At 51.2% G+C, this 15,108-nt stretch overlaps 1 protein-coding gene across 1 annotated transcript; it reads left to right on the forward strand.

Annotated features, from left to right (window-relative positions):
* The first annotated feature begins 4,016 nt into the window (after positions 1 to 4,016).
* Positions 4,017 to 12,676, forward strand: TRIM50 (tripartite motif containing 50). The gene is made up of 7 exons (XM_026516018.4): positions 4,017 to 4,106; positions 4,697 to 5,108; positions 8,226 to 8,321; positions 9,948 to 10,178; positions 10,268 to 10,290; positions 11,330 to 11,454; positions 12,076 to 12,676. Exons 2-7 carry the CDS (start codon positions 4,710 to 4,712, stop codon positions 12,663 to 12,665), a joined length of 1,464 nt encoding a protein of 487 aa, XP_026371803.1. The 5' UTR covers positions 4,017 to 4,106; positions 4,697 to 4,709; the 3' UTR covers positions 12,666 to 12,676.
* Positions 12,677 to 15,108: the final 2,432 nt, after the last annotated feature.

The following is a 15,108-nucleotide window of genomic DNA, read 5'->3' on the forward strand; positions in this document are numbered from 1 at the left end:
TTGATGAAGCTGACCTCTCCTTGAAAGCTTTTTTTCTTTTCTGTATTAGTTTCCTTTCATCGTCACAGTCGATTCCCAAAAAACTAGCCGTTGAGAGCGATAAGTATTTTATGATCTCACTTATTTATCATCAGTTCTGTAGGTTAGAAATCTGACACCAGGGGCGCCTGGGTAGCACAGTCGTTAGGCGGCTGCCTTCGGCTCAGGGCGTGATCCTGGCGTTCCAGGATCGAGTCCTACATCGGGCTCCTCCGCTGGGAGCCTGCTTCTTCCTCTCCCACTCCCCCTGCTTGTGTTCCCTCTCTCGCTGGCTGTCTCTCTCTGTCAAAATAAATAAATAAAATCTTAAAAAAAAAAAAAATCTGACACCAGTCTCACTGGACTAAAATCAAGGCCTCAGTCTTAATAGAGGCACTGGGGAAGAACCTGAAGCCCATTCATGTTGATAAATCCAGATCCTTGGAGCTCTGTACCTGAGCTCTGTACCCCACATCCTTGGCGGTTGTCAGCCAGAGGCCACATTTAGCTCTTAGAGGCCCTCTCTCCTGTCCTTGCTCCTGGGCTCCCTGTAGGTCAGAGTTCGCAACAGCATACTGAATCTTCTCATGCTTTGAATCCTCTTTCTTTTCTACTGCATGCTTTCCTGACTTTTGCCCGGGAAAGTTCTCTCCTGTTTCTTTTTAATTTTTTTTAATTTATTTTTTAAACAACTTTTTTTTAAAGATTTTATTTATTTATTTGACAGAGACAGCCAGCCAGTGAGAGAGGGAACACAGCAGGGGAGTGGGAGAGGAAGAAGCAGGCTCCTAGCGGAGGAGCCTGATGCGGGGCTCGATCCCAGAATGCCGGGATCATGCCCTGCTTAACGACTGAGCCACCCAGGCGCCCCTAATTTTTTTTATTTAAAAAAGTTTTATTTATTTTTAGAGAAAGAGTGTGAGAGGGAGGGACAGAGGGAGAGCGAGAATCCTCAAGCAACTCCCCGCTGAGCACAGAGCCCGATGCAGGGCTCAATCTCAGGACCCCGAGATCATGACCTGAGCTGAAATGAGGAGTTGGACGCTTAACCAACTGAGCCATCCAGTTCCCTACCGCTAAGGGGTCCCAAAAGTTTCCTACTAGTAAGGGGTCATATGGATCTGTTTCCTGGTGATTGTACTCTCTGATTTTCCTCCTACTTTACCAGCTGTATCTTTGCAATCATGCTCTTCTTCCTGATCTCTCTACAGTAGCAACCTCAGGGCTCTGTTCTTGGATGCTTGCCCTTCTCTGTTCTTAATCCCAGAGAGATCCTAGCCATTCCCACAAGTTTAAATATGTGATGTACTTAAACAGGTGGGATATATCTGACTAGCCTAGAGCCTCCCCTGAGCACCAGAGCTCCGGGCTCCTGTGCCCAATTGCCTTTTTCAGTGGTTCTCAAAGTGTAGTTCCCAGACCAGCAGCAGTGTTGTCTGGAAACTTAAAAATGCAAATTCTTGAGCCCATCCCTGTGCTCCTGAATCAGAAACTTGGGCCGGAGGCCAGAAGTTTGGGTTTTCACAAGCACTCCAGGTGATTCTGTTTGCTGAAGTCTGCAGAACACTGCTGCTCAGTTGCTCCACCGGGATTTCCTCAGGTGTCTGACTCTAGATTTTCCCACCTACTGTTTCACCTTGATCTTTTCTGTATCAGGCTTCACTGTCTACCCACCCAGGTGCTGAAGCTACTATGTATCTACACAGTGGCCAGAGTGGTCTTTTAAAAATACAAGTCAGACGATGTTTCCTTGCCTTAAAATCTTCCAGTAGCTCCCACTGCCCTTGAAATTGTTGTTAGTATTTTAATTTAAGTAGGCTCCACGCGGGGCCCTAACACAGGGCTCAAATTCACGACCCTGAGATCAAGACCTGAGCTGAGATCAAGAGTCAGATGCTTAACTAACTAAGCCGCCCAGGCGCTCCTGCCCTTAAAATTAAATTTAAACCTTTGCCCACTTCTGCAGGGCCCTCTTTGGCAACCCCTCTGACCTCCTCTGCGGCATTTGTTCCCTCTTACTACACTCCAGCTACTCAGGCCTCCTTTCTAGGGTAGCTCATACGTACCGAACTCTTTCTAGCCTCGGAGGCTTTGCATTTGCTGCCTGTTGCCTGGTCTGTCCTCCTGTAGTCTTCTGGGTAGCTGGCATCTTTGTATCCTTCAAGCCTCAGCCCAACCATCCATCCTCAAAGACACTGCCCTGCCCCTTTCTAATGTGTCTCTCAAACAAACCATTACCTTCTGCCCTTTTTGTTCACTGCACCATTTACTTCTTCTTTAGCATTTAATGCTATGATGTTGTCTTAGTTTTGATTCTATCCCACCCTTACTACCGTTATATTACAAGTTCTGAAAGGACAGAAATCTCATTGGTCTTGTTCTCTGATGTCTTCCTAATGCTCAGCTTGATGCTTGATACTAGCAGGTGCTCAATAAATATTTATTAAATTAACAAATCAGCTTTCTCCATGCTTGTACCCGACCTTGGTCTTGCTCGTCGTGGAGTAGAGACTGCCCCCACTGGCAGACAGAATGCTTGGCCTATGCGGGTTGGATCCAGCTGGTCTAAAGCTCTTGCTTCTTTCTTGCTTCCTTCGTTCGTTTGTTCCTTCCTACCTTTTTAACCATCTAAAAAAAATTTTTTTTAGATTTTATTTTTCCTTCATTTAAGAGAGAGAGCTTGAGCAGGGGGGAGGGGCACATGTAGAGGAAGAAGCAGGCTCCCTGCTGGGCCCAACATGGGGCTCAATCCCAAGACCCTGGGATCGTGACCTGAGCTGAAGACAGATGCTTAACCAGCTGAGCCACCAGGTGCTCCTCTTTCTTTCCTTTTTTTTTTTTTTTTGGATCGATTTATTGAGACGGCTGGGTGACTCAGTCACTTAAGCATCTGGCTTCAGCTCCGGTCATGATCCCAGGGTCCAGAGATTGAGTTCTGCTTCAGGCTCCTTGCTCAGGGGGAGGCTGATTCTTCCTCTGCCTGCTGCTCCCCCCGCTTGTGCGTGCGTGCGTGCTCTCTCTCTGACAAAAAAATAAATAAAATCTTTAAAATAAAATTGATTTATTTTTAGAGAGAGTGCATGCGAGTGTGGAGAGGGGCATAGGGAGAGAATCCCCAAGCAGACTCCCTGCTGAGCATGAGCCCAACACAGGGCTTGATCCCAGGACCCATGAGATCATGATCTGCCCCAAAACCAAGAATCAGAGGCTTAACCGACTGAGCCGCCTAGGCACCTTTAGAGCTCTTGTTTCATAACACTCCGAGAGACCCTCTCCCACATTTTACAATCAATAATTTCTTACCACACCCCCATGATTTGTGTAGTATGTTAAGCCTATAGTATTTGATTATATTAAGAAATGTCATTGAACTTCTAAATCTTTGAAAGACTTTATACAAAAAGTTCATAATTCAATAATATTGAGTAAAGAAAGTGACACAGAAGAGCACATACTAGGTAATTCTGTTTATTTGAAATTCAAAACCAGGCTATATTAATCTATGATGATAAGAGTCAGGTTAGTAGCTATCCTTGTTAGGGGGTTCTGACTGGGGAGCACATAGAGTGCCTTCTGGGTGCTGGAAATCTTCTGTATGTTGATGTTGAGAAGAAGTATACAGATGTAATGTGTACATCAAGCATCTAGTTAAGATTTGTGCCCTTTATAGAACTCCTATCTCAAAAAATTATATAAATATAACCTTCAAAAATAGATTCAGAAAGATCGTGTCGAAGCATGAGTCCACTCCTGTTTGGGGTCTGTAAGGTGTGGCTGGGGCCCACTCAGTCTCCCCCCTTACCCAAAGCATGGCCAAGGTGAGCACCTGCATGTTGGAATTATCAATGTTGCTGGCCGAAAGGAGGCTGCCTCCCCAGTCCCGTGATGTGGCCCAGTTTCCACCTGATTCTGGGCGACCTTGAGGACACAGGGGTGTTGCTGGGAAAGAGGAGGAGGAAAGGGGCAGAGCCTAAGGGTGGAGCAGGCCCTCAGCTGTAGTCCCCACGTCTCTTAGTGCCTCTGCCCCATCCTGGGGAGAAGAGACTGAGCAGATCTGGTGGACCTCTCCACGGATTCTGAGAAAGCAGGTAGTTCATTGTGGGGGCTCTCCCTAGGTCTGCTGCCAACTTCTACCTTGGTGCTTCTCTTCTCTCAGTGCCAATCAGCTTTCGCAGGGTCTCAGACTCCCTGGAACGGGGTGGTTAGGACAGCAGTCTCTGCTTTAGAATGACCTGGAGGGTGTTTGTTGTAAATGTAGATTTCTGGGGCTCACTGAAAATGTGTGAAGGGGTGACTCAGGAATCTTTTTTAACTGTGCTTCCAACAGTTGCTCACCAGTTTGAGAACTGATCTAGAACGTAGAAAGGACCTTGCTTGTTTTTGCTGTCCATTTCTGGGTCCATGCAGCTGGAGGGCACATCGTTGGTGTCACTCCAAATGACCTTGCCGATGTCCCTTTTTGTGTTTACCTCCAAATCTGAGTGAAAAATGTAGAATCCTCTATTTTCAAGTGAGTTTCCCCGAATTAAGCTCTTTGTTTTAAAGACAAAGCAGGCCCAAGGTCATAGGGGTTGGGCTTGGAGCCTCTAAGGCACTCTAATTTCCAGTGGCACTTGCTAGGGGTTGGGACCCCAGGGGATGGAGGAAGCAGGCTTGAGAAAGCTGCCCTCTCTTCTAGCCAGGCACCGTGGATGGCGTGGCAGGTGAGCGTGCCTGAGCTGGAGGACCGCCTTCAGTGCCCCATCTGCCTGGAGGTCTTCAAGGAGCCCATGATGCTGCAGTGTGGCCACTCCTACTGCAAGGGCTGCCTGGTGTCCCTGTCCCGCCACCTAGACTCAGAGCTCCGCTGCCCAGTGTGCCGACAGGAGGTGGATAGCAGCAGCTCCCCACCCAACGTCTCCCTGGCACGGGTGATTGAAGCCCTACAGTTCCCTGGGGACCCAGAGCCCAAGGTCTGTGAGCACCACCGGAACCCACTCAGCCTCTTCTGTGAGAGGGATCAGGAGCTCATCTGTGGTCTCTGTGGCCTGCTGGGCTCCCACCAGCACCACCGCATCACGCCCGTCTCCACTGTCTACAGCCGCATGAAGGTGGGCAGTGAGGCTGCTGGGGGGTGGGGTGGTGCGGGGACACACTGAGCCCAGCTCTTAACCTCTCTGGCACCATTGCCAGGCACAGAAGGGTCTGAGGCCAGGATGCCAGTTCTCTCTAGTCCTGTCCTGGAGCAGAACTCCTGGAGCATGCGTCCATCCATCATGTTCTGAGCAGTCGCTCCGGTCTCCAGGTGCTGGGGACTATGACCTGCATGGTGGAGAGCCCCTTGTCAAATACTAGCCCCTTCCCCTGCTCAGTTTTTCCTTGTAGCTCTCGTTCATATTTTGAGTGATCCCCAGATGACGCATGAGAGCAAGCACTTTGTTTTGTCTCCTCAGGCATTTTCATGCCTGGAGCCGTGCCTGGTGTGTAGTAAAAGCTCAAAGCCTATTTGCAGAAACTGGATTCCCGTCCTCGTGGACTTTCGCCTCAGCTCTAGCAGGGCATCATTTAAGGTGAACAACGATGATGATACAATCTTAGGTGAATACGTTGATCTAAGATCTACGAAGGGGGTGGGGTTATCATCATACTTTACAAATGAGGAACCAGACTCAGAGAAGGTAAGGGGCTTACCCAAGGTCATACAGCTTGTCAGTGGCAGCGTGAGGACTCAAACTGTGGCCAGTTTTCTCTCCATTGCCAACAGATCGAAGAAGGGCAGGAAGGATTCTTGGAAGTGAATTGCTGTAGGGTACCTGACATAGTGTTTGGGAGGGAGGGAGAGTAAAGGTAAAGAATGACAGAATACAGGTGGTAGGGGCGGGAAGAGGGAAGAGCATCAAGATCTGAAGGCAGAGTTCCAGGGATTTCCTAGCTGAGTGCCCTGGGCAGCATTTCTTTGCTTCTTCAATCCTGGAAGACAAGTATGAAACATGCACAGGGCAGCCCATCCGTCCATCAGCCCCTATTGCCCACAGATGTTACTCGGCACCTAATGTGTGCTCAGCGTTGTGCTAGAGCCCGTGGTACAATAGTGGGCAAGAGGTTTGCCCCACCCTGGGGAGCTCACACCCTGGGAGTCTGGCAGAGTCGCATGTGTTGGGTGCTACTGTCAGGGTTAAGTACAGGCAATAGGGAGGCCACCTCAAACGTAGCTCCTGCATGACCTCAGGTGGTCACGGAAGGTTTCCCGGAGGAAGCCGACTGCTAAACCAAGAACTGAACCACAAGGAGGACTTGGTGGGAAAAGAAGGGGAGGAACACATTCCCTGTATAATGACAGCCCTGCAAAAGGTTAGGAGGGAGGGATATTTAAGACATAAGTTGTTCCTTTAAGCTCAGGGAAGAGTTAGGCTTGTGTGACATATGAAGGGATTTGTAGTTTATTCAGAGGACCATCCTGATTGGGGGGGGGGCACTGGAGGGTTTTAAGCAGAGTTGTGATGTGGTCCAAGCACTCTGCCGGAGGGTGGACTGGAGAGTGAGGCTGGAGGGGGGGAAGAGACCGGGAGTAACTGCATGTGGGTGGTAATTGAAGCCACAGGAGAAGACCAACCGGGAGAGCCTGTAGCATGATAGGGAAGACACGGATGGTGCCCCCAAGGAGCACCAGGGTTTAAGTTTCGGTTAAATAGAGCACCCCAAAAGGGACAGAAAGAATCCACAGAGAGAGTAGGAACACCGGCTGATATGGCCTCTTGGAAATGAGAGCATTTTAATGAGAACAAGATCACTTGTGTGAAATGCCTGCTGAGGATTGGAAAGAGTCTGTTAGATTTAGCAGTAAGGATTGATTATCTTGGCAAGAGTAGTTTTAGTGGAGTGTTAAGAGGAGGAAGCCAAGTTGCAGTGCAATGAAATTGAGCCTGTGTTTTATTAGCCCAGGAGAGAAGGAAACACACAGGAGCTTGCACATCATGCCTGGCTTGGAGCCTGGGACTGCTTGGGTCCTGGTTTTAGATGCGTGTTGTGATCCCAAGACTCTTCTCTGTGATGCAACGAAATTTGGGTTCCTTTATTAGATCCCTTTCACGCATTCCTGTTTTCCTTCTATTGATTGAGATCTTGAGGTTGTTTATTTGCATGATTCTGTTTCCTCTCCTGGTGACCCAGTTTGACAGGGAAAGGGGAAAAGAACTAATCTCAACTCTCTGTACCTCAGGACAGTTACCACTGGAATTCCATTCTTGGGTTGCTGTGAGATCTTCTGATGCCTCATTATCCAGAGCAAGACCCTGTGTCCCTTTACTCCTACACTGGCTTTATTCTTTATTCAGCTCCTTTCCTGAGAGGCTTTTGTAGCTGGGTTTTTTTTTTTTAAGTTTATTTTTTAGTAATGTTTCTACCCAGTGTGGGGCTTGAACTCACAACCGAGAGATCAAGAGTCACATACTCTTCCAGCTGAGCCAGCCAGGCGCCCCTCTTGCCGCTGATTTCTGCTTGGGAACTCTCTTAAGCCAGAGACCACGTACGTTCCATGGACACAAACCAGCAGGGCTCCCCTTAAGTGGTGCAGCTGGATGGAGGTCTTAGGTGGTCCTGGTTGAACCCTTAAGACTCCGTCAGATTTGGGGCCTGAGAAGCCCAGGAGAAGTGCGTTTACTTCAGCCTGGGGAGGCCCCAAATCCAGGCTGGGCCCAAGTCTGCCAGGGAAGGAGTCAGGTTTTTATAGGGGGTGGGGAATCCCCAGGTTTAAGCTGGGCAACTGTATGCACGATTGGCCTCCCTTGGGGCCATCCTTTTTGGGATATCTTGATCAAATGCCCACTGATTCTAGACCTGCTGGTGACCAGAGAGTTTACTTGGTGGGTACCCAGTGGCCAGCATTTCATTCAGGGAGTGTTGGCTTCAGACTGGTCATCGCCCCTCTTGGATGTTGTGTGGTGCCTTCCAGGTGGACGATGTCTAGCGTCCGTCTCCATGTCCTGAAGAGGGATGGCCTGGAGATCTTTTTCTGTCTGGGTAATTCCTGCCCTCAACGTGGAATATTCTTGAATAATCTTAACCTATTTTGGAGTCAAAAGTACCCAGGTAGCTCTTTCTCTGGTTCCACTGGGAGTGCTTGTGGCCATTGGGATTTTCCCTGGAAGGGTGAAGCCCAGGGCTAGTCCCAAGGAGCTAAAAAGGTGAAGGGGTCAGCTACTCATGAGGCCATGGTGCATTGCCTCCAGGAGGAGCTAGCGGCTCTCATCTCTGACTTGAAGCAGGAGCAGAAGAAGGTAGATGAGCATATTGCCAAACTGGTGAACAACAGGACCCGGATTGTCGTGAGTGCCCTTTTCCCTCTGTACCCTTACCCTGGGGCTGGCCCCTTCCCTTTCCTATGGAGCCCAGTTCTGATTTGTTTTTTACAGAAATCCATGCCTTCATATAAAGCCAGAATTCAAAGCATTCCAGAGCGGAGGGGGGTGGGGAAGGGCAAATCCCTTCAGGGGACTCAACTCAGTTGTTAGGACTCTGTCCAAGTTGGCTGTGTTCCTCTTGTCCTTGGGAATGAGATAACACAGAACCTAAGTCCCAGAGGTAAATAGCTCAAAGTGTGGGCATGACTCTCCTGCCCTCTGTGTCTGTCTGACCTTGACAGTCTGTGTGGTGCCTGCCCAGCACCTTGGAGCAGAGGTGTGGAAAGGCTTGGTGGCTTTCTGCTTTTCCTGAGTGACAGGCACACTGGGACTGGGAGGTGTTCTGAAAAAAAGGTTCACAGCAGTGGTACTCTCAGTTTTGAAGGAGAAAAAACACTTTATTGATGGTATAAAAGTCTAATAGAAGTAGAAAGAAGAAAAGGGAAATCTGCACATAGATGAGGGCAATGGTAAGCAGTAAAGGAGAGTAAGACAGAGTTACATCAAACCAGGTACTTGCAACATCCAACCTCATTAGCTGGGGAAGCCCCACGGAGACAGCCAGGCCGGAGTCTCGACGGAGGGGCCTGGGCCAAGCTGAGATTTCCAACTGACCGTCCCCATAAGGGACGTATTTATAGGGCAAATGAAGTTAAACATCTGTTCGCCTATGTGCAGGTTGGAGCGAGCTGCATTTCTGTGTGCTCACGTCTTTACGTACTCAAGGAGCCTGTGCTAGGCGTGCTTGCCCCTTCTCCCAGATTCCATTCCAGGGGGCCAGCCCAGCCTGGAGCTGGAGGGGTGTAAGGCAAGGTCTACAGCTCTTAGTGTCTAGACCAGGAGGGCCAGTTCTGACCTGGAGGCCAGCTGATGTCCACTAATCAGGCTCCCAAGGTCACTCATGCAGCACGAGTCTCACGAACAACATTCTTTCACCTGCCTGCGTGTAAGTGCAGGTTGGGGTGGGGTGGTCAGGTGTGCAGGACGGATCCCCGAGAGCTCCATCCATACAGTCCAGGAGGGTGTGGAGCCCGGGCCCTGCAGGCAGTTGTGAAACAGGAGCCGGAGGCCGGTGTCCCCTGAGAGTCCTCTCGGTTAACCTCCTCACCCTCAGAGGGAGGTGGCATTACCCCTGCCTGATGGAGGCTGAACTCAGGGTCACACACGGAATCCTGGCTGTCTAAAGTCCGCTCTCCCAGGGCTTTGCAGACTTTTTTTTTTTTTTTTCAGTCGTGGAATCCTGCACTAAAGCTAAATCTGATGTGCACGTTTAAAAGTTAAGGTAGATGCAAGCAGAGCCACTGTGTTTGAAGTGGGAGCTGGGTGCCAGTCTCTCCCCTGCCTCTGTTGCCCTCCCCGTGGCCACACGTAGGATGCCCAGCACAGTGGGAACATCGGGCAGGAGTCAGCCCTACAACTCAACTACTAGGACCAGCTCCAGCTGGAGGCCCAAGAAGGCCTAAGCTGCCAGGGCCTGGGGACACCGATGTCAGCCATAGCCAGGCAGTTCTGGCTGAGGTTTCAGCAGTGACCAGCCCCTCCTTGTCCCAGAATGAATCTGATGTCTTCAGCTGGGTGATTCGTCGCGAGTTCCAGGAGCTGCACCACCTGGTGGATGAGGAGAAGGCCCGCTGCCTGGAGGGGTTGGAGGGTCATACCCGCGGCCTCGTGGCCTCCCTGGACATGCAGCTGGAGCAGGCCCAGGGCACTCAGGAGCGGCTGGTCCAGGCCGAGCGCGTGCTGGAGCAGTTCAGTAATGAGAGTCACCATGAGTTCATCCGGGTGAGTGGACAAGGGAGTGTCCCCCATGCCGAGGCCCCCAGGTCCCAAGAGCCTTCCCCATGCCTTAACTCTCCTGTCTTGTCTTCCAGAAATATCACTCCATGACCTCCAGGTAATAACCTTGGAGGGAGCTCTCAGCTTGGATCTGGTGGCTCCTCTCCACCACTTCCTGTCTTCAGCTGTACCAGTGCCTTCAGCAGCTGCCCACATCTGGCTCTGTGCTGAGCCCGGGGAACATGCCCCTGCCTTTAAGGGTCTCAAAGACTAGTGGGAGCTGATGGCAAACTATGGTTCCATCACTGTGGGTACCTAAAACCATAGAAGTTCACACGAGCTACAGAAATAACAGGAGAAGATGACTGGGGTTGCGGGTGGGGGAATTGACACCGTGGTGGACGAGCTTAGGGCAGAGGACAGGTGTTGACCAGGCAAGCAGAGTGGGGAATGCTTACGTGAAAAGGTGAAGTAGGGTGTGGGACTGGGGTAAAACGTATGATGCAGGGCAGAACGGGCAATGAATGGGAGAGGTAAGAGCCAGAACGAGGGGCCATGAATCCTGAACCATGGCTTGTGGGAAGGGATTGAATCCATGTTCCAGTCCCAACAAATGAACAGCCATGCAGTTCCTTGGCCTTTGTCAGACCTTGATTGTGAGAGTCTCCTTGTTTTTCAAATTTCCTTTAGTCTTAAGAACAACTGGGTTAGGAACATTGGTTTAAATGAGTGGACACTGAAGCTGATTGGGAGCAGGTGCCCACTCCAGCTGTGGCTAGGGGCCAGGGTCGTCCAATATAGGGAATCGGTCGGTCCTCAAACGTTAGTGTGCCTGGGGACCACCTGGATGGCTCGTTGCATCAGACCACTGGGCTCTAGTAATCACTTTCTGATTCAGCAGGTCTGGGGTGGGACTTGAGAAATTTGCATTTCTAGCAAGCCCCCAGGTGATGCTGCTGCTCTTGGGCCTGCCCTGATGTGGAGTGTTTCCCCTTCCAGGAAGGGGGCAGGCACTCAGAGTGGGGTGAAGGGGAGGAAATGACAGGCATCGTGAGTGCACAGGCTTCTGCCCTGCGGCTGGCTTGTTGGACTGGTATGAGGGCGAGGGGGTGGGGTTGGCGCGTAGCTCCGCCGTCATGGTGAACCGTCACCCTCAGAGCAGAGCTCCAGCAGGCCCGGCCTTTGGAAGGCACCTTCAGCCCCATCTCCTTCAAGCCAGGCCTCCACCAGGCTGACATCAAGCTGACCGTGTGGAAGAGGCTCTTCCGAAAAGTTCTGCCAGGTAAGGCTCCAACCGGTTCTCTTTGCTGAGGGCTGCCCTGTAGGGTGGGCACAGAAGACTGGAGTGCGGCTTAGGTGTTCCACCAGACATGCTGGACTCAAGCTGAGCTCCAGCTCTTACTGGCCTAAAAGAAGTTGTATAATTTCTTTCTTTCTTTCTTTTTTTTTAATTTTTAAAAAGATTTTATTTAAAGAGCAAGCGCTCGAGTTGGGGGAGGGGTGGAGGGAGAGAGAATCCCAAGTGGACTCCCTGCTGAGTGCGGAGCCCAACACAGGGCTTAATCTTAACACCCTGAGATCATGACCTGAGCCGAAATTGAGAGTCAGACACTTAATAGACTGAGCCACTCAGGCGCCCCCAGTGCACGCCCTTTCCCTTAGCCAGAATGCCTCCCTCACAGCTGTCCATTTTCCCACCCTTCAGGAGTTGTTCATGCATTCAGCAAGCATCCTTAGGGTTGCCTCTTCTGTGCCTGGCCCCTTCTCAGAAGGGTCCTCAGATACAGGGATGAGGCCATTGCAGTCCCTCCCCTGAGGAGCCCAGGGCCTCCAATCAGACTCCTTTGCGGCAGGGTACGCCGCCTTCTGTGTAGCTTCAAAACACTTCTTTGATCTTTCTTAGCGCCGGAGTCCCTGAAGCTAGACCCTGCCACCGCCCACCCCCTCCTGGAACTCTCCAAGGGCAACACGGTGGTGCAGTGCGGGCTTCTGGCCCAGCGGCGTGCCAGCCAACCTGAGCGCTTTGACTACAGCGCTTGTGTCTTGGCCAGCCGGGGCTTCTCCTGGGGCCGTCACTACTGGGAGGTGGTGGTGGGCAACAAGAGCGACTGGCGCCTGGGGGTCATCAAGGGCACAGCCAGTCGCAAGGGCAAGCTGAGCAAGTCCCCCGAGAACGGCGTGTGGCTCATTGGCCTGAAGGAGGGCCGGGTGTATGAGGCCTTTGGCTGCCCTCGGGTGCCCCTGCCCGTGGCCGGCCACCCCCACCGCATCGGCGTCTACTTGCACTATGAGCATGGAGAGCTCACTTTCTTTGATGCTGACCGCCCCGATGACTTGCGGCTGCTCTACACATTCCAGGCTGACTTCCAGGGCAAGCTCTACCCCATCCTGGATACATGCTGGCACGAAAGGGGCAGCAACGCGCTGCCGATGGTGTTGCCCCCGCCCAGCGGGCCTGCCCACCTCACCCCCCCACAGCCCACCAAGCTGTAGCGTTGCTGGTGGGTCCACTGGGTTCGGTGAGCAGAGATGACGTTCTTTACTGTTTGGGAAGTCTTCGTGCCTGTGTGTTCCTGGAAACCTCTAATGATAAGAAGAAAAGGACCTCAATCCCTTTCCTATCAGCCAGGGGCATATTTATTAACCTTTTTGCCAGGTTATTCACCTGCCTGTTAACCAGCAGAGCAAGGCCTTGGTGTCCATGGGTTAAGACAGGCTTCCCTTGATCCTCCTAACCATGCTTTCTGCTTACTCTTAACTGAAGGTGAAAACATTCCCACACGTAATTCTCTTTGTCATCGTGAACTTAAGGATAATAAATGTGACATTATCTTTCTCTTTAAATGATTTGCAAATATTAGCTGCTGTACATACATACTGGTTTATACTCAGGTCTTTATTTTTTTATTTTTTATTTTTTAAAAGATTTTATTTATTTATTTGACAGAGACAGCCAGTGAGAGAGGGAACACAAGCAGGGGGAGTGGGAGAGGAAGAAGCAGGCTCCCAGCAGAGAAGCCTGATGTGGGCTCGATCCCAGAACGCTGGGATCACGCCCTGAGCCGAAGGCAGACGCTTAACCACTGTGCCACCCAGGCGCCCCTCGATCCCAGAACGCTGGGATCACGCCCTGAGCCGAAGGCAGACGCTAAATGACTGCTCCACCTAGGCGCCCCTATACTCAGGTCTTTAAAAGCAGCTCCAGCCTCTGGTCTTTAAAAGAAGTCCCCTCTACCCTGGGCCGCCTGGTCTGTGGTTAGTCAGTCACTCTGTTACTGCTATCTTCAAAGGCCTCTCTCGATCTCCCTTTCCATTAGTTGAGATGGAAATAACACTTCTTCAGAGCAGAAGCAAGTAGGGTCCAGATGGGCATGGCCTATCCCTGAAAGCTGCTGGCGTGAGAGCAGGCCTAGAGCCCCCATCTGCTCCTGGCGAGTTTGCCCCTGGCCACAGCTGATGGTGTTCATGCCAGACCAAAGCTGGGACAGCTGAATTCTCTCCCAGGAATTTGAAAGTTGGAAGAGAATGGTTGGGGCTGAGTTATCTGACACCTGGTGCTTTATAGAGAAGCTCCTCAGCCTTGTGCCACCCAGCTCTGTAGAGCTGCCTGAGCGACTCCCCTGGGCAACCACTCTGTCCTAGTGCCCTGCCGCTTACCCACATGGGCCACACAGGCAGAGGCTTGACCTGCCACCTGTCGGAGTGATCCTCCAGGAACCCGAGAGGATGGGAGGTTTGTGAGGCTCTGACCTTATCCCATGGGAGGCTGTTAGGAGAGGTCGCCTACCAGGCTCTGGTAAGTGTGAAACTTCCTGCCCTGCCTCCCTCCGAGTAGAGCTGTAGACTAGAAAAAAGCTTAACTGCGTCTAGAACTGGCTTCTCAGCAATGGGAAGTCCCCCAACCTTCGTAGTCCTCTTCCTGTTGTGTGCAACCAGGACCATGTGGAGCTGGCACCTTTGACTAATCTTCTGCCTATGTAAGTAATAAGCTGTCTGAATTAAAAGATGCTTGTTATACCTTTACCAGCTGAATCTGTCGGACCTTGGCCTTGGTTGCTGTGTGTTTGACACCTTGCAGACCTGGTTTTTGGTTATGCAGCTCTTCAATTCCATGATTTGGCTGAAGATTGTGGCCCTCTATATCCACTCTCCCTCCCCCCTACCTTCTTCACCCTGTTCTTCGTCCTGGGAGACTGGCCCCAATGGAATGCAAAACCCTCTGGCTTCCTGTTAGGTTCAGCAGATGGAGGGGACTGGCAGGAGATCCAACGGCAGGAGAGGGAGTTCAGGGTGCTTATTTTTCTGGTTTCCTGCCTGCTGGGCTGTGGGTTGGCAGCTTTCCTCATCTAAAGATCCTTGGCAGATGGCCGCTTTCTCTGTTGCTCCCCCTTGTTCCTTCAGGCCTGGCCGTGAGCAGTGCTGTCACTAGCCCTAGTACTGCACCACCTCTAGTTTCCCTTAACCCTGACCATCCTTTCATAAATACTCCCTTCTTTAAGTTCACCTCAACTACCATTGTGTGCTCACCTCTGCCCCGCCAGATGCTGACAGACACAGTGCCCTACCTCTGCACTCAGTAAATGCCCTCTTTTGTTTGGCTGGCCAGAGTTAATGTTTGTGCTTGCAACCAAAAGATCCATTCAGTATGGAGAAGGCAGGTGAAAGAGCAGTTCACTATGTGGAGTTGGCATTTAAGCTGAAAGAAGTGGAAGACAGGCAGAGGAGAAGAGCTTTTGGGGGTCGAGTCCATGGAGGGATGTCACAGCTGGAGCTGGACCTGCAGAGGGGGTGGAGGCTAGACCATGGAGGACCACTGATACTACTTTAGTGTATATTAACTTTGTTCTGTAGTAATGACAGTGAGGGAGTGGGAGAGTCTGCCCAGGGAGAAAATACTAGCCCATGGGAAGGAGGTCAGAGGATGGAAGAGCAGAAT

The sequence above is a fragment of the Ursus arctos genome, unplaced genomic scaffold (genome assembly GCF_023065955.2).
Source record: "Ursus arctos isolate Adak ecotype North America unplaced genomic scaffold, UrsArc2.0 scaffold_2, whole genome shotgun sequence".
In the NCBI taxonomy this organism is placed as follows: domain Eukaryota; kingdom Metazoa; phylum Chordata; class Mammalia; order Carnivora; family Ursidae; genus Ursus; species Ursus arctos.